The sequence below is a fragment of the Condylura cristata genome, unplaced genomic scaffold (assembly GCF_000260355.1).
Source record: "Condylura cristata isolate star-nosed mole 26May11 unplaced genomic scaffold, ConCri1.0 scaffold00020, whole genome shotgun sequence".
Taxonomy (NCBI): Eukaryota; Metazoa; Chordata; class Mammalia; order Eulipotyphla; family Talpidae; genus Condylura; species Condylura cristata.
In genome coordinates, this window is record NW_004567121.1 from 28,839,415 (window position 1) to 28,858,178 (window position 18,764).

An 18,764-nucleotide genomic window follows, 5' to 3' on the forward strand; every position below is an offset into this window, starting at 1 on the left:
GCAGGCTGTAGGCTCCGGGTGCCCTGAGGGGGTAGGGTGCCATCGCGCGTGCTCTGCTCCCCTCAGGACTGCCTGGGTCCAGAAGATCAAGGCCACGTCCGAGCAGTACATCGACACGGAGAAGAAGAAGCGGGAGAAGGCTTATCAAGGTAGCTGGGGGGCCTGGTGGGCCCGGGTGGGGTGGGGGGAGCTGGCCCTCGGGACACATGCTGCTGCTCCTGCATGTGGCGATGGGGCACGTCTGGCCGTGACAGGCTAGACTCGGCCTTGAAGGAGCCTGGTTTGGCCCCTGCTGCCCCCTCCTGCCCCCTCACCTGAGTCAACCTTCTGGACCTCCCTGACCGCCTCCCCCACCCACTACACAAACGTCACGTGGCCCAGAGAGAACTCCGGGACCTCCCTTCCCACGTGGCTCCCTGTGCTTCCTCCCGGCACACTCATCCTTCACCCGCTTCCAGGAATGGGTCCTTCTGTGCGCACCCAGCCCCATCTCTGCTCAGTCCATGTTGTTCCATCAAACGTCCCTCTGACCTGTTTCCCTTCAGCTCACAATCACTCTGCCCCATTTCCTCCACACCAGCCTCTGTCCACGCCCTGAGATCCACCTGCACTCCCTGACCAGGCTCTGACTCCAAGTTGCTCCTTCCCACTGGCTCACCAGCCTCCATCCCATGCCCTCGCTCAGTGTGCACGGCTCGTTCTCATTCTCACACGTGGTGACCTGACCAGGGCCTGGCTCCCTCTCCCTCCGGGGCTCCCTCTGTGCCTTCTGCCAGGAGTCAACACCCCTTCTCCCTGCTTGCTCTCCCTCTCTGACCCCCAGAGTGTTCCTACACCAAATCGTTTGCCCTCCCTCTCCTGGGAGTTCTGGCTGCTGCCTCCCACGCCCCTCTTCTCATCAGGTCACTCTCCAGAGGGATAGCGCTCCCCCCTTCTCCTGGACACCCTACATAAAATGCTGTCTCCAGTGGGACGCATTGCCGCCTTCCCCAACTAACTCCTCCTCGGAGAATCTCTGTGAGCAGCAGTCTTGTCCTCATCCACCAGACTGGACACAGGCTCTCTGCCCCCCCACAACTGCCCCTTCAGTCCCTTGCCGACCCCTTGACTTCTCCCCACTGTCAGTCCCCACTCGCCTAATCCTTTCCTTTCCCAGTGATGTGGCCCCATTAAGACCCTCAGTCCCACCCTCCCTGGTGCGCAACGGGTTAGGACACAGCACCGCAAGCCGGCCGCAGCCGCTTCAGTGCGAGATCGATCCCCGCCCCAGCGGTGACCCACATGGCGCGGCAGACCTCTCCTGTCTCCCTACTGCTCCCCTCAGCAGTGTGCTTTGTCAATCTGTCTGTTCTGCTCCCCACTCTGACTCTGGTGAAGCCGCTGATCACCCCTGCACCACTGACTGGTACCCCAGTTCTGTATGAATAAATAAATCTTATTTAAAAAAAAAAAGGGAGCGAGACCCTCAGCCCCCTAGACCACAAACAGTTCGTTGATGGGGGATTCCCCTTACAGGGCCTCGCTTAAGCATCTTCCCTGTTGCCTCCTAGACGTAGGACACGTTTCTTATCAGCCAACTTCCTCTCTTGCCTGTGCCCAGCCCTGACTGCCGGGTGCCGCTCAGGCCGCCACGCCCCTGCCGGGCGGGGCCTGTGGGAGCCCAGCCCCCTTCCCAGCAGCCCTTGCGCTCTTTGGGCTGCCGCTGCTGCAGCTCTTTATGTTTTTTTATTCAGGTTTCCCTTGTTTTGTTATAAACTCCTGAAAGGTATGTGTACATCAGCTGTGCTAACTGAATCTTGTTTTAACGGAACCTTAAAGGCTTGCTACTGAAAAATCAGTGATTGAATCATCCATAAAGCATATAATGATCAGCAGAAGATATGAATCAGTTTTTCTATGTCAGTTTGGCCTAACACCATATCTGTACGTTTGTTTTGTATTTTCTACATGTTCAATCCTTTGGGCATTTATTGATCACTTACTCTGTGCCAGGCCCTGTGCTAGTCTTACCAGGCCCTCAAAGATGGCCTGTTCCAGCCTTGCGGGGGACCTGAGGTGGGCGTGAGGGGGGCGATGGGCCACGTCTCTTAGAAAAGCTTCCGTTTGCCCCAAGATTTGAAAAACCAGTAGCACACCACACGTCCTTTTTGTTAGCTTTTAATGTAAGTAGGGCAAACCTACTTACATTACTTCAAACCTCACAAGATAGTGTGAGTTCCTGCTCCATTTCTCTCCACATTAAGAAAGTGTTTTTTGAGTACCTCCTGCAGTGGAAGAAGGCCTTGAGTCAAACTGCCTTACAAGCTGATGCTTACATATCATTGGGATCTGGTGAGAGGTTCAGAAAAGACTTCGGTGTCTGCTGTTTACATTTTGACCCCGCCACTGAGAAGCATGTGACCGGAGCATGTTACAGGCCCTGTCAGGACTCCACTTTTTCATGTACGGGAGGCGGCTTAAAAGAGCTGCCCTACGAGGAAATTGTGCGTTTCAAGTATTGTGACTTACGCAAAGGGCCTAGCACATGCCTGACACGAAGGAAGGATGCAATAAATGTTACCTGCTTTTAAATGCTAAATGAATATAATGCATTATTATTTTATTAATGCCAGTATTTGTTAGGCAAATACAGGGATGAAGAACACGCCGCTGGCGCTTCCTGGCAGAGCAGACAGGGTAGCACAGCATTTCAGGCGCAGCACGCTGGGGACGCTCTAAGCCAAGCACTCGGATGCACGGAGGAGGCGGGGGGATATTGCAGCGGGTTGAGATGGGACCCACATCTCAAAGGATAGCAGGATGCTGATGAGTGCAGGTCAGGGGCAGGGCCTGGCAGGCCACACAAGCTGGGTGCTGGCTGGCCGGTGACAGGTGAGGCTGGCGAGTGTGAGGGCTGGTCAGAGGGACAGGCCGTGAGGATCTGCAGCTCCTCATCACCCCCTCTCCGCATCCCCAGAGACATGAACACTCCTGTCTTCTTCTTTCCTAGCTCGCTCTCAAAAGACTTCTGGCATTGGGCGTCTGATGGTGCATGTCATTGAAGCAACAGAATTAAAAGCCTGCAAACCTAACGGTAAATGCTACTTTCGTTCAACAGGGGGGTTAACTGCCCCGCTCTTGCTAATGACTCTGGGCACCGGATATTGGGTTACTTTTTAAATGTGTTTCTAGTGCCTCTGGCAAGGTTGTTGGGCTGGTGTCCTCCCCACTTGGTTTCCCCAGTAAGTACCGGGCCTCTTTCCTCTGTGGTTCTGAGTGGAGGAAGCATGAAGCAAGCTGCACGGACACTTCCCCAGGACTGTGGGGGACAGTCCTGTGGTTGAATGCACTCGGTGGCCAGCACAGGGAGCAGAGAGGCCAAGAGGCAGCCGGGAGCACCACGGCAGCAGCCCTTGGCCTCTAGAGAAGCGCCCAGTGGGGTGCAGCTTCTGCTCAGGGAAGGCCCTTCTGTCAGCCTCTCACCTACACTCGCCTCCTATGTCTTTTGTTTTTGTTCAGGAAAGAGCAACCCATACTGTGAAATCAGCATGGGCTCCCAGAGCTACACAACCAGGACACTCCCGGACACACTAAACCCCAGGTGGAATTTTAACTGCCAGTTCTTCATTAAGGATCTTTACCAAGATGTGCTGTGTCTCACCATCTTTGACAGAGACCAGTTTTCACCAGATGGTAAAGTATAGCTCAGCCAGGGCGTCGAAGGTTCCCCAGTACTGCTCTAGAATCGAGATCTGGGTCCAGAGGGCTCGGCCTTACTTTCACCTCACCTGCTGGAGCCTCCAGGCTGTGGTGAGCAGCAGCCCACACAGGCAGCAGCTGGGGTGGTCTTAGGCCTCTTGAGGTGTGTTAGGTCCTCGGCCCCATGTGCACACACTCAATGGGGTTTCGGGGCTCCGGGCCCCTGCTGAGGGGCAACCTTCCCTGCCTGAGACTGGGATCCAGGTAGGCAGTCTCCCAGCGGTTTATCTGTAGCCCTTCCTCACAGCCTCACACCGCAGCAGCAGTCTTTAGCCAGAACACGTTGCTGGTTCTGGATTTGAAAGTCTTGTGAATCCTGTTTCGGACACTTCTCTCATGGCGGTAGTTTTTCTTTTCTTCTTCTTCTTCTTCTTCTTTTTTTTTTTTTTAAAGATTTATTTATTTATGTATGCAAGAACTGGGGTATAGGCCAGAGACGTGGGGGATGAGAGGATTTTCACCAGAGAAAGTGGAGAGCAGAACAGGCAGACTGACTGAAACACATTGCTGAGGGGAGCAGTGGGCGGGTCAGGAGAGGCCTGCTGTGCCATGAGGGTCAGCGCCCTGACCGGAAATCGAACTCGCGCTGCAGTGGCTGCAGATCACTTTATAGTGCTGCGCTTTAACCCGTTGGGCCACCAGGGAGGGCCCAGTTTTTCATACAGTTGTATAAAGTAGATGACTTCTGACTAAAACATCTGTTCTCCAGATTTCCTGGGCCGCACTGAAGTTCCATTGGCAAAAATCCGAACAGAACAGGAAAGCAAAGGCCCTACGACGCGCCGGCTCCTGCTGCACGAGGTCCCCACGGGGGAGGTCTGGGTCCGCTTTGACCTGCAACTCTTTGAGCAAAAACCTCTTCTGTAGGAGCCTTAGGGATCTGCCCGCCCACCCAGGGCTGGAGACACGCAGCTACCGGCACCCCCCGGGAATGAAGAGCATCCCCGGCTTCACGCATCACAGGGCCACGCACGCTGGGTCCCCTATTTTATTGCACACTAAATTGCTAGCGATCTATGCAAACATGATCTCTTCTTATAAACCAAACCCCACAGCACAGTGCCTTGTATTAGCGTTAACACGTTGGGCTGTGTCTGGATGCCAAGGTTTCCATCTTCAGGGCTATAAAAGTATTATGTGGAAATGAGGCATCAGACCACCAGACGTGACCACTGGTTGCACGTGTCCCCGTAGGTGGCTTGGGTGACGCCCACCACGTGACCCCTGTGGTCATGGCGGGTGAAGAGTTGGAAGACATGCTGCAGGCGGGGTGCGGGGGCAGCCTGCTCCGGAGAGTGTGTCTGCTCGTGCACTGAATAAAAAACAAACTTGATCATTTTATTTCTGATTAGATTTTATCATTCTCTGCTGAGACAATAAAATTTGAAACCTAAGGGAAAGCTTGATTTACTTTAAATACTGTGAATTCTAAATGATGTGGAAAATATTTTTCAACCTTTAATTTTCTGAGGTATAATTTATTTATGTAAATTCTTGTTTTTGCATATTTCATAGGACATGCATCTTTAAGCTTTGTCATTGCCAATATGTACAGAAGAATAAAAATATGTTTATGAATGAAACTTCTTGCAAAATCTTGACTGATTTACTTTCTACTCAAAGGGCTGCTTAGGCTAAAGCTAGATTTCCTTTCTGCGGTAACAAAACAAACCAAGAGCAGGATTGGGGGGTGAGCTCAGGAGACCCCCCACCTTGACTGCCTGTGATGCCACCTAATGTTGATGGGGCTGTTTCTTTGGTGTCACTCAGTGAAGTCTCTGTGGGTCTCTAGGCTGAACCCTCTAGAATCCTGTGCCCGGCTGGCTGAAGAGAGGCCTCAGGGTCACTCAGAATAAAGAAAACACACAAGCAGAGTCCATCAGTGCAAGCTGCCCCTGCCCCGCTCCAGGAGCACTGTCCACTCTGTCCCTGCGAAGTCACGTCCACCCAGTCAGGGCCGCTGATTCAACCCCTGCGTTGAGAAGTATGAGATTTGCCCTGAACGCTGATAAAGATAAGGTTCCCTACATGAAATCCCTGGTTTTGTGAGCCCCGCACGGAAGAGACCGGCCGTTTGGAAGAACGGCTCTGGCTGCTGGAGCCACTCCCCAAGAGCCGAGGCCCAGGGCCCACCACAGCAGCCACGCCGCGCTAGCAAGCCCTGAGCAAAGACTGGCTAGGACACCGGTCCGAAAAGTTCCTCACTTAAGTCACTCCGGCCTCCATCCGGGGCACTGGCTGGTGGAAACGCACAGCCCCAGCGTCTGAGGAAGAGTCTGCACTCAGGAGCTGAGAGCAAGACAGCTATGGCAGCCAGGCACACCTCGCTGGGCAAAGCACTCCCGGGCTTTTGAAGGGTTTCAGGAGAGTCTGGGTGCGTTAGGCAGGCAGGGTGGGCTCACGCCGCGAGCCACCTCAAGCTGCTCACTCAAGAGCACCAGGCTCCACGCGGCCAGGCGGGCTGAAAGCAGTTCTGGGGCTGCCTGTGACCTCAGCTCCAGGGTCACCATCGGAACAGTCCTGGGACTGCAGGGACCTGCTGGAGTGAGCTGTGGCCAGGGCCGTTTCTCCTGGCTAGATGCGTGGGGATTCTCTGCAGACAGGAGGAGGAACCCGCAGTGTGTCAGCGCGCACCAGACTCGAGGCGGGTTAATGTTCTCCCAGCAACTCTGGCCAACCCTTGTGACTGGGCACACGGCTCTGCCCCTCAGTATGTCAAGGTCTCCTGACTTTCTGAAGGCTTGTTGGGGTGTGGGGGGCCTTGGGCCACATCTATCCAGGGGGAAGGAGGGGAGGAGCGGGCAGAGGGAGGACCTCAAGAGGGTCCTGCCAGCTCTTCAGCACCAGGAAGGGCCAGCTGGCCAGAGGGCAGCTCCGTCCTCTGGAAGCGAGCCCAAGCTCTGAGCCGCTCGGCTAAGCTTACAAGGCCTGAACGCATGGGAGGAGGGGGTGGACCCTGGGGAGGTGCGTGTGCTTTGGCCCAGAGGGCCTGAACTTGAAGTAGAAGACTGCCACTTTCAAGTTCTGCAATTGATTTGAGTAATTCACCCAGCCAACTGAACCTCATGTCCTGGGAGATAATTCTATGTTGCTGTGAAAAGTTTTATTTATTGAGGGGGGGGGTGATTTTTTCTTTTAATGCTGTGAAAAGTTTTAAATGGATATAAAGTACCTTGCACAGGTCCTAGTGCACACCAGGAGCTTGATAAACAGTAACGATTATTATTTTGCTATTTCTTGCATTATTTTTTCATTTCTGAAGAGAGAATACATGCTTGCAATTTCTTAACTGTTGCAGCAAAGCGGAAGTTCAGGGAAGCTTGCATTCTTGCTGGCGGGCACCCTGACAGGTGGTAGCGTGCCTGCTGTCCTGCATGGCCCCCAGCTGCAGGGAGGCCAGATGCTGCCCCAGCACCTCTGCAGTCATCACCCTTCTCTCCACGGGCTTCGACCCCCAGCGATACCCACTTTCCCCGGCAGTCCAGGATCTGGGTCTTTGCTGTCTGGCTCCTACAACCTACAAAGAGAACTGAATGTTGGGGAGGAAGGCCCCAGCACAGCCTGACTCTCCCCTCCTGGGGAGACCTTCCAGGTTGGTGAAAAGAGAAACCAGAAGCTCCACTGAGCCCCCAAGCCACATCACCAACTGGCGACCAACCATCTCCAAAGCTCAGGCTTCGGGACGCTCAGAGGAGACGCGGGAGAAACAATCCAGAGCGGCGGCCATGGCAGCCTGAGTGTGAGCCCCAGCAAGGAAGCTGTGCAGGGCATGACACAGTCTGTGTCAAACGCCTTTTTAAATTAATTACTTCATTAAAATAATGCCTCTTCTAGATCCAAAAATCATTGCTTTTTAGTCTCAATTTCATTTCCAAAAGGTTTTGGTTGGAATGAAAAGCAGCCACTGGTAGAAAAATGGCAGAAAAGCAAAAGCTCAGAGATAGAGGGGAGGAAATCGCAGTGAGCAGATCCGCGATCTGGCCCCCCATCTCCTTTTTCGAGTTTCTGCCAGAGGGGTGCTGTCTGCACAGCGCCCTGAGGCCAGAGGCAGCCCCACCACCCCTGCTAAATAAATTCTCCTGCCTTGCCTTTTCGCTTCCTTCTCTGGTTACCGCCCGGCTGCTGCCCTCCAGGTCTGGCTGGAGGGAGAGACTCTTCAGGGCCCTCTTGCTATCTTGCGGGTGCTGTGAAACTAGCAGCCACGCCCAGCAAACCCCAGATCTCTGCTCACCAGAACCTTCTTCTTGTCCCTTTTATTCCCTCGGTTGAGCTTCGAGGAATAAAACTGCCTTTCAAACGCAGACTGACTTAAGTCGGTAGTTTGTTTCTCTTTATTGGGCAGGTATTTCTTTTCTGTGCACATAATCTTGTCAGGACTGCAAAGAAAGTAGAAAAATATTTACTTACTACAAACAGAAGTAGACCACTCAATAACTACCTTAAGATTAATTTTTGTGAACTCAATATTCTATGAAAAGCCTGAATCGGCATCACTTGGGGGCTGTCAGGCAGTCAGTGCACCCCTTCATGCTCCTGTTGGACATCCTTGGGCAAGTGGTGTGTCTTGCCACCCTTCTGCTGTGGGTGAGGCATGTAGCCCAGGGCCTCAGTCCCTACAGGTGCTGTTCTCCTGCTGGGCCTCCTGGCAGGTGGGGAGGTAGCCTTGTTCTCAAGACCTCCCTCTCCCTGATGGGCAGGTGAAGCCGTGCACTTAGAATGGGTTCCCTAGTGCTGGCCAGGGACCCTCCAGGCCCCTGAAGCAGACTCCTCATCCCCCAAAAAAAACTTACTTGAAATGGGCCAAATAAAATGTTAGAACTACAAGAATAAAGCAACTGAAAGTGAGAACCCAATGGATAGGTTTAACAACAGGTTTCTAGGCACCAGTTAGAGGTAACTAAAATATCTAGAATCAAAGATAGAATGAAGAAGGGATGGAAAATACACAAGAAAGGAAAGAGACAGAGTGGATACAGGGAGAAAAGCTAAAATACATTTAACTGGAGTCCCCGAAAGAAGAGAGGGTGAGTACGGCAGAGGTTAGCCATCAAAGGAAAAATGACTGGAGACTTCCCAGAACTGATTTAAGACATCACTTTCCAGCTACAGGAAGACCCATGAGTTCCAAGTGGGGTAAATAAAAAGAAATCCACATGTGGAAACGCCGTGTAAAACTACCAAAAATCAAAGCCAAGAAAATCTCTGAAGCTTCCAAAAAAGACAGTTACCATCAAAGGAACGACAGCAAGCCTGGCAGCTGCTTTCTCAAATGGAGTGAAAGACCATAGGATGGATGCTGAAAGAAAGCTGCCAGCTCGACATTCCTGATCCCATGTAAACATCCTGGAAGAAACTGACCTCCGCAGAAAGCTCTAGCCTCTGTGGTGCAACTCCATGCGGTTCTGCAAACGGGCAGCTGTCAGCAGTTACCTGTGCTTCTTGCTGTGAGCTCTCTGGCCTGCCACCCTCTCCGAGGCCTTGTGCCTCTCCTTTGGGCTCACACTGTGCAGCGTGAGCGTGAACTTGGGCAATCTGGCAGCCAACCTGGCCTTCTCCATTTCTTGAAATTCTTTTAAGGTATAGTGTTTTCCTACAAGAGAGAAAACCTAGGTCAGCTCTCAAAGTCAGCTCCACTCACCTAGGAAATCACTGAACTACTAGACGCCTCCAAGTGGAAGCCCAGGCATCCCAGGGTACCTGTCTCATATTGAAGAACGGCTCTCTTCTCTTTATCCAACGCTTGCTGTCTTTTAAACAGAGGGTCACAAAATGGTGGGACTGTAACCTACAAGAAAAGTGACTTTGAGGACCTTGGCCGAACCTGTATTAAGCTTTTTTTATTAATCTATCCGAAGCATTCAGCTATGGCCCGACTGCCCACCGTGTGAGGATAAGACCCTTGACCAAAGTGATCCCCCAGGGCAGGGCTACCTGTCACCACTTGGTATTAGGGTATCTCACTGGGTTGAATGGAGGGAGGAGAAGAGACATTTATCATTTGTAAAGCGTTCCACTGTATCGTTGCCCACGGAGCAGTGCACAATGCTTGCTGATGCTATGTGGGCATAGCACAATAATGCCAAGAATAAACAGAAGCGCCACCTGCCCAGGCAGTGAGGCACGGAGAAGAGAAGGGCCTCTCCAAAAGTGTCCGGTGGGCCGGGCGGAGGCGCCGGCCGTGTGGACCCTAGGGCCATGTGGAGGCATGGGGCCATTGTTTCCCCGCCCAGCTTTCCTTGCTGGCCCCAGTCTGCCCATGGCTTCAATTTTGAAATTACAGAAAGATCCAGAAGGAGGAAAGGTGCTGTTCGGGGGAGGAGGAAGAGGGGAAAGACCCTAGAAAGAGGAGGCAATGCCTTTACAGCTGAAAAATCCCAGATTGAGACAGAAAGCAAGAACAAAATGCAACGGCAGGCCTCACACGGGAAGGCAGAACTTCCTGACGGTGAAAAGCCAGTGTCTGGCTGCTCGCAGTACAGCAGGATCCGTGTGTATCCGAGTCTGCACCCGAGTCACCTCACCTCACATCACGGGGAACCAGTCCCCAGGGCTCGCAGGTGCACTCCAGAGTGCGCTTCCCATCTTTCAGTTAAGAATTGTTGTGCCAGGTTTTGAGTTTCCCAAGGACCGCCAAGGAGCCCATTCTGATGCAAAGCACATGAGGGTCTTTACTGCAAGCTCGAGCCTGGGCTCCCAATATGCAGGCTGAGAGCCCTGAGCTCAGGGAAGGCGGGGTTTTTATTACAGAAGAGGGGAGTTTCAGCTCAGCAGAGGGGAGTTTTATCTCAGCAATACATTGAACAAAGTTATCTTCTTTTAACCTGGTAAGATGTGACCTTCACTACTCGGCCACATATCTAAGGACAGCTGGCGTTTTCCTGATATGTGCTGGTTACTTGCCTACTTGCTAATTGTCTGTTGCTATAGGATGAGCAAGATTAGGACATTTACAGTTAAATTCGGCCTTGGCGCCTTGTTGATAACCGAAACCTAGACCTGGCTGGTTCAGAAGCATTCTGAAGCCTGTCATGGCGTCAGTTTGGTCTTTCAGATTCTAACTGGGAAGTCATTCAGGATTGGGAACAACGTCTTGAAACCCATCTCTGTAGAAGGCAGTTCCTTCAAGTCAGGGCGGATATAGCACTCATCTCAGGTGGAAGAAGGCAGAAGCCTGGTGCGAGCGCCTGACTCAGGCTGACACAGAAGCTCCTCCCACCCTGAAGAAGCTCCTGGAAAGCCGCTGTCTGTGCTAAGGGTCTGTGAGCATGCGGGGACATGGAGCCGACCATTAATAAGATATGGATGGCAGCAAGAGAGAAGCCATAGAAAGGAGACACAGAATCCTGGGGTCTTCAAGTCCTTTGGGGAACTCAGGTGTGGAAATAGTGGTTTCCATAAGGAAATGTGGGTGAGCTGCACAGGTAGCTACCTGACACAGCCTTTTTCTAAGTGAAGGAAGGCAAGGAGCTGTTTCTGCTGGAGGATTCATTTAAATAAAACATCCTTACTAAACACTTGCCCCAAGAAGTTTCTTTAGTACCTGGCATTTTGTTCAAGAAAAGATCCTCATGTGAAAAAGCAAGGCTTGCCTAATGAAAATGCCATGTTGTGTGTTTTTGTTTAGCTGAGAGGAAGACAGTAAGTTTTGCTTGCCTTGAAGCTCCTAATATCATCTCCCACCAGTTCTAGAAATAAGTAAAAATAAATTTGAGTTTTAATGTAAAATGCTAATTACTATCTGTGCTTCAAGATTTCTGTGTTGACAGACCTCTTTAATCTCAGCAGCTTGAGTGATACACATATCATGTCATGATTTAAATATATTTGGTTATGAATAAATTGAAATTAAATTGAAACTTTAATTTAATATATCTTTGTATAGCAGCAACTAATAAGTTGATTTTTTAAGCTTTATATTAATTATCTATGCATACAAGAACTGGGGTGTAGGCAGAGGTGGGGGGGTGACAAGATTCATCAGAGACAGAGTGGGGTTCAGAACAGGGAGACTGACTGAAATACACTGCTGAGGGGAGCAGCAGGTGAGACAGGAGAGGTCTGCTGTGCCATTGGGTCAGCTCCTTGGCCAGGTATTGAACTCAGGCCATAGAGGCTGGCAATAGCTTGATAATGTTGGGACTTAAACCCTGCACCACTAGGGAGGGGCCCTCAAGCAGTAAGCTTTGCCATGGGTTGAATAGTTTTCAAGAACAATAACCATAAAGCAAAAATAAGTGTAAAAACTCTATGTTCAATAAAATCATTTTTTTCCAATGGAAAAACAAAAAAGAAATAAAAGAAACTTACCTTTCCATAACTTGGATTCTTTTTCTTCATATTAAAAGGATTGTACACTTCAGGATCATACAAATCTCCAAATATAATTTCCTTTGGGGAAGAAAATATACTTCAGAGCAAATCATTACATAAACTGTGTTTTCGCAAGATTCAAAAAGAGCCAAATACAGTATTCCATGTTCACATAAACTCATAGACTCAGGGGTCTAGAAGAAGCCCCAGGAGTAACTGAGACTGCAGTGAGATGGGCACCCACTGACCTGCCATCAGCAGTTAGGCCCTCGGCGTCCACTAGCCTAGTTTAGAACAGTCTGCTCTACTGGGCAGGTGCCCCCTTGGTCATCCTGACCTCTAGGAAATTGGTCCTCGACTGAGCTAAAATCTGTTTTGTCACTGCAGGTGCAGGTTGAGTCCCTTCCTCTAAAGAACACAGCTCCATCTCCCCATCACCCACACGCCAGGCTTCTCAGTCCCGAAGGAACACGCCAGAGAGTTCTTTCCTCTTCCCCAGAGAGGTTTTTTCCACTCCTTCTCCTGAGGCATCATTAAGCCTGCACCCTCTTGTAAAGGTTCTGCACTGGTGAGTGTCCCCTCCATCCCTCCATGAATGTCCATCCATGAGCGAGAGGGGAGTGCCACGCTAAGGACAGGTGGGCGGGCAGGGCTTGGGTGCCTCCTAGCCCACAGCCTAGGCACCCAGGTGTTCCTCAGGAGCCACTGCACCTGGTCGACTTACATTGAGCTTACTGTCATCTAAGGTCCCTGAGACTTCATTCAACATGTGGCTTCCCTAGGCCTAGCTTCCCAGCCTAACTTGCGATCCTATTTCTGGGCATAATTGTAAGACTTTGCACTTGGTTTCAGGCATCCTGGCTTTGACCTCAAGTTTTGCTTCCTAGGGTGTATAGAAAGAAGTATCAAGCATCCATCCCCAGAAATGCAGCTCAGTAGATACATTTAAGTGCTTTACCATCCCAATCTCCTCTAGAAATGTAAGTGAGCCTAAATTTCAAAAGAGGGCCCTGACCTCAAAGTTTATATAGAAGCATCTTCAAGAAGTCCACGTGTTCCTGTTTTGTTGAAGCCAACTAAAGAACAGAGTGTAGGAAACAGTCCCTAGCCCTTCCCCCACTTTCTGGCACAGAGAGGGGTAAATCATCCCCTCCTTTTCTGGCCCTGCCTCCAGCTAGGGGGTGGGGGGGTCATCCAGAGATGACCCGTGAAGCCTCAGGGGAATATGATCAGGTGTGTTCCCCTAGAGCCCTGTGGAACTTCTGGGGTGTTCCTGTCTATCTTCTTCCTGTTCAGAACACAGGCCAAACAAGCTGGGTTTTAAGCAACCAGAAACACTTACAAAAATGAGGGTGATGGGGATAAACTGAAAACATGAACGCTGGGAAATAAAGCAATAGGGAAAAGTCTGGGTGATGAATATGCTCAATTTAAAAAAAAAATCAGTACCGTTTTATTTGAGTGCTTTAAAAAATATTCAAAATTTTCTTGTTTCATTTTCCCTATTCCTCTGTATGAAATTACTTTTTCCATAATTCTCTGCTGAAGAGGCTCTGCAACATTTTCAATCCACTTTTTATGTAACATCTCTTTTCTTCTTTCCTTAAAAATATCCAGATGCTGAAAATATGTATCCAATTTCTAATGCAGTGATACAAACAAGGAAAACAAATTATTAGTTTCCACTCGCTATCATTTAAATAAGGGAGGGGGGTACTTTTTGTCACACCTAAACTCTGCAGATTATGTTGCAAACACAGCACACTATAATTAGAGAACAGAATAAAGTTCAGAAAGAGAATCTGAGAGCAAAGAAGAGGAAGAACTCATGAAAAGCTGTAGCCCACATGTGCTTGGGGATTATACCACATCCAAACCATTCCGAACTCCTTACTCTCCTGCTTCTTTGTCCTTCCAAGCATCTCCAGCTCCCCCATGTCATGTTTCTAGACTTTCTTTTCTTTAAAGATTTATTTACACATGCAAGAACTGGGGTACAGGCCAAAGGTGTGGGAGATGAGAGGATTCACCAAAGACATAGTAGGGAACAGAAAAAACAGAGTAATCGAAATACACTGCTGAGGGGGGCAGCAGGCGAGACAGGAGAGGTCGGGCGTGCTATGTGGGTCAGCTCCCTGGCTGGGGATGCAACTCATGCTGCAGTGGCTGGAAATAACTTCATACTGCTGTGTTTTAACCCTTTGTGCCATCAGGGAGGCCCCTGTTTCTAGACTTTCTCACTGGGAAAGTCTGTCACCAAACTAGTAGAGTAGAATGAACTCCAGAGTTACTCCAGCACTGCTCAGTCTGAACCCACAAAGAGAGGTCACCCCTTCTCCTCTCCTGATGCTCAAATAAGAACATCCTTGAATTCCCCTATGAATTATAAACCATGATACAAATGTTAAAACATTATTATAAGCCAAATTTCAACTCCTTTCATTGAAATCAAAACCTCCTTAAATGTATGAACTCCCTACTGACTATCATACTGCTTGGTTGTTACGCTTAAATATTAATTCATTTCTGTTCGCTTTAGGGGTCCCCACTGCAATGTGGAAACATACAAGGCTGAAAATATGGAGGAGGAATTTCTCTTGGGTACCAAAACAAAGAAAACAATTTCTCCTAATCTTAATGTAGAGCTGAGAGCCCTGCCTCTTAGTGAGCCTGCGGAGGTGACACAATCTCAGATCTATGCTGGATAATAAAAAAAAAATTAGAGGCCCTCCCTGGTGGTGCAGCGGGTTAAAGCACAACACTAAGAAGCTTAAGCCACTTCCACATGAGTTCGATTCCCGCCTGCCCCCGAGGAGATCCACATGGTGCGGCAGACCTCTCCTGACCTGCCCGCTGCTCCCCTCAGCAGTATACTTTGTTGATCTGCCTGTTCTGCTCCCCACTCTATCCCTGGTGAATCCTCTCACCCTCCACATCTCTGGCCTGTACCCCAGTTCTGTATGCATAAATAAATAAATCTTTAAAAAAAAATTAGAAAACAAGTGACTCCGAGAAGGCTTATTCTTCCAGCAAAGTCAGTCTCCCTGACACAGAAACAGCCACCTGGCCACTTTGCTCGGCCCCATCTGGCTTTTCTAGAACACGCTGAGAGTCCAATCTGCAGGCGGCTCTTACCTTCACAACATAATTTTCTCTAAATAATATCGCGTGTACAGCTTCATCAATATCTTCTCTAGCTAATTCCTAAAATTACAGAATTAGATATTAGAATGTAAACCCCTGAGGAAACAAATCAGAATGCAAAACTCAGTCTATTTTACCAATAGTTTGAGCATTAATCTAATATCTAGATTTCAAAACATATTTTATGATTTTTTATTATGGGCATTTTCAAACCAATTTCCATGATCCATCACCTAAATCTAACAATTATCAACTCTTGAAATGCATTAAAATTTTAGGTAATAGATAGCTAAATGTGATTAAAAGGTTTCTGTAAGGTTAAAAAAACAATGATCAACTCAGAGTCAACCTCATTTCATCTAAATTCCAACTCCTCCACCCAGATTACTTTGAAACATCTCCCTCACATGATACTATTAAATCATATATTTCAAGTACTAATTAAAGATGCTCCATGAAACAAACACCTCCTTTCAGGCATTCGATAAATACGTGTTAAAGGTTCATATGTTCTGAGCCCTCCCTGGTGGCGCAGCAGGTTAAAGCCCAGCACTAAGAAGCTTAAGCCACTTCTGCACGAGTTCGATTCCTGCCTGCCCCGGAGGAGACCACATGGCACGGCAGACCTCTCCTGACCCGCCCGCTGCTCCCCTCAGCAGTGTACTTCATAGATCTGCCTGCTCTGCTCCCCACTCTGTCGCTGGTGAAGCCTCTCACCCTCTGCATTTCTGGCCTGTACCCCAGTTCTGTATGCACAAACAAATAAATCTTTAAAATAAATAAATAAATAAAAGGTTCATATGTTCTCTGGTTTCTCTTAGACCTCTTTATTTTCTTTTTAAACAAGTAGGCAGGATTTTCTTTTTTCTCTTCTTTTCTTTTCTTTTCTTTTTTTTTAAGATTTATTTATTTATGCATACAGAACTGGCGTATAAGCCAGAGGTGCAGGGGATGAGAGGATTCACCAGAGACAGAGTGGGGAGCAGAACAGGCAGATGGACGAAGTACACTGCTGAGGGGAGCAGCGGGCAGGTCAGGAGAGGTCTGCCACGCCATGTGGTCACCTACGGGCTGGGGATCGAACTCTCACTGAAGCAGCTGCGGCTAGCTTGCAGTGCCACATCCTTACCCATTGCGCCACCAGGAAGGGCCACTGCTAGACCTCTTTAGAAGTCAAAGCCTCCTCATAATTCAAAACTGCAGGAACTACAGAAAGCTGAACTGGTCCAGAATCCCAGCAAGTCAGGCGCCACTCCTGCCTGGAGCCCCGATGGCCACTCCTGGCTGGAGCCCCAAGGGGCCACTCCTGGCTGGAGCCCCAGAGGGCCACTCCTGGCTGGAGCCCCAGAGGGCCACTCCTGCCTGGAGCCCCAATGGCCACTGCTGCCTGGAGCCCCGGGTGCTCCTGGGACCTGCTGTTCAGGTAGAGCCGAAGCACTCCAAGCCTCACTATCACACTTCTTTGGATCATCATGAAATGATCTCCCAGGTTTTACTCTTATAGAACAAAGTAGGAACAAATCAGAAGGCAATAAAAACCCAGTGAGTTGGAAAAGAAATGCCACCACCTACCTATAAAAATGAGCTAGTACAACATGACCTAGGCCTGAAGACTGCATTGTTTGATCTCCGGCTCTTCTTTCAGTTTTGCCACCATAAGGGCATCAAAACCAAAACCCAAACTCAGGTAAATTTGTGAACAAGGGAAATCTCAAAAAATGGAGTCATATCTCCCCGCCTACCTCCCCCCACTGCATGTAACAGCTTCCCACTTACAACCACTTGGGTCTTCTCCAAAATCAATCTCTTGAAAATAGAAATAGAACCTTGCTTAAAACTCTTTCTACTTATGAATAGAAAGATGACAACTGAAAAAGATCATGTGAGACAAATGTTTCCCCCAACACCAAATACATATGGGGGGGGCAGAATCAACCTATTTATTTTTAGTAGAAACATACACTGTGGAAGCATCTTGGAAGATCACATATTTTCATTATCCTACTAACATTATCAGCAAATGTCAGATACCTATGAGACACGGGTCAGATTTCCAAACTGCCTGTTTCGTTTAAGAAAATACAGCTTTTGCTTTGCTTAACTCCTTTGCTTAACAAAGCTTAAGCTTTCGTTTAAGAAAATACAGCTTTTGCAAAAGCAAAGCTTTTGCTTTGATGTCTGCTTCTGTGTGATTGTGTCAGAAAATAGAAGGAATATGTTCATAATTGCTAGCAGCATTTTTGAAAGCCACAACTTTCTGTGCAGAAGTGTCACTACTTACTGCCATGAAGGCAAAAGGAACAAAACAATGTATCCAGGTGCTTTTCTTTACAGTGGGGCAAATTATAGGATTATTTGTAACATCACCACGCAGCCCAACCCAACCCAGCCCAGCCCAGCCCAGCCCAACATTCTTTATGAGAAGATGGTTGCTTCATCAGCCCCTGAAGCCTCACAAATGAGTTGCTGAGCCTGGACTGGGGCACCCAGCCCCGCCTCTGGGTGGTAGCAGGAAGCACTGATCACCCTCCTTCTCCGCGGCCCTGACCCTCCCCTTCAACCGCTTCCTGGAGTCCAGTGCACCCGCAGAGTGCTCCAGCTCCCGGGACCCCACCACGAAGCTGCAGCTCCCGTCCCACGGTCCAAGCGCGCCCCGACACTGCGTTCTTTTACCTCCATTAAATCAACTTCCGTGGGCTCTGGCCATTCTTTCAATCTCTCTGTCCTGAAATGCTCCTCGCGGCTGGGCGTTCTCGGGGCCATGGGTGCCGGCCGCCTGCGGGGAGAGAGGACGTTGGGGTAGACTGGAAGGTGGTGTCTCGAGGTCTCTGCGCGGGCGGGTGGGCAAGAGGCGGTTGGAACCCCACAAAGGGGTGTTGGGGAGAACGCCCACAGACGACGCAGCCCTCAGTGCCCCTGGGCCACATCTCCCCCTCCCCCATTGGCCACTGGACGGACTCCCGGAAGAGGGGAGTCGAGGTCCCCTCCTTGACCGCCCTCGCGAGGCCCTGTGCCATGCATGGGGCTTTAAACCGTCCAATCCAACACTCCCTGGAGTTTTCATATTTTTAAACCATGATGGTGAAGCCGTGGAAAAGTTGTTGTTGAGGACACAGCCTTACAGGGGGCTGCAGCAAGTGAGCAAAACCAAATGCAAATAACTGGGGACTGGCAAAGCTGGTCCTGCTTGTGTCTGCAAGATGGCATGGCGGCCAGGGACGCAAGGACAAAAATGTTGAGAGAGAAGTTTGTTTTTTTAAGCTAGGACATGAGCTTTTCGCTTGAAAGAACAGGTGCCTGACCATGAAAAAGTGACCGATCAATCCCAGACACAGTCCAACTAAGTTATTGACTTTAAAAATAAACAGTCCTTGCAGGAGCCAGGCGAAAAAAGGCCAGGTGTCTTTAAACAGGGAACCTGTGGCGAGGCCTAGAAACAGAGCTGTGAGGGTCAAGAATTCTAATTTCAGGCCCTCTCTGGTGGTGCAACAAATGATGTGCAGCACTATGAAGCTATCAGCAGCCGCTGCAGCATGAGTTCAATCCCCAGCCAGGGAGTGACCCACACGGCG

General features: G+C 49.6%; 2 protein-coding genes across 5 annotated transcripts in view; one reads left to right on the forward strand and one right to left on the reverse strand.

Moving 5' to 3' along the window:
- Positions 1 to 5,290, forward strand: part of ITSN2 (intersectin 2) — an 87,982-nt gene extending 82,692 nt beyond the window's left edge. For all 4 annotated transcript variants that reach the window (XM_012727441.1, XM_004686055.2, XM_012727442.1 and 1 more), the window contains 4 exons: positions 67 to 149; positions 2,990 to 3,073; positions 3,499 to 3,672; positions 4,448 to 5,290. In XM_012727441.1, coding sequence (XP_012582895.1) covers positions 67 to 149; positions 2,990 to 3,073; positions 3,499 to 3,672; positions 4,448 to 4,605 — 499 coding nt within the window. In that variant the 3' untranslated portion in view covers positions 4,606 to 5,290. The remainder of the gene's footprint in view (positions 1 to 66; positions 150 to 2,989; positions 3,074 to 3,498; positions 3,673 to 4,447) is intronic.
- Positions 5,291 to 7,408: 2,118 nt separating this feature from the next.
- On the reverse strand, positions 7,409 to 17,955 carry FAM228A (family with sequence similarity 228, member A). Its single transcript, XM_004686056.1, has 6 exons — positions 17,866 to 17,955; positions 15,184 to 15,252; positions 9,436 to 9,523; positions 9,169 to 9,328; positions 7,953 to 8,114; positions 7,409 to 7,496 (listed from the first exon to the last, which is right to left on the reverse strand). Exons 1-6 carry the CDS (start codon positions 17,953 to 17,955, stop codon positions 7,409 to 7,411), a joined length of 657 nt encoding a protein of 218 aa, XP_004686113.1.
- Between the last annotated feature and the right edge of the window lie 809 nt (positions 17,956 to 18,764).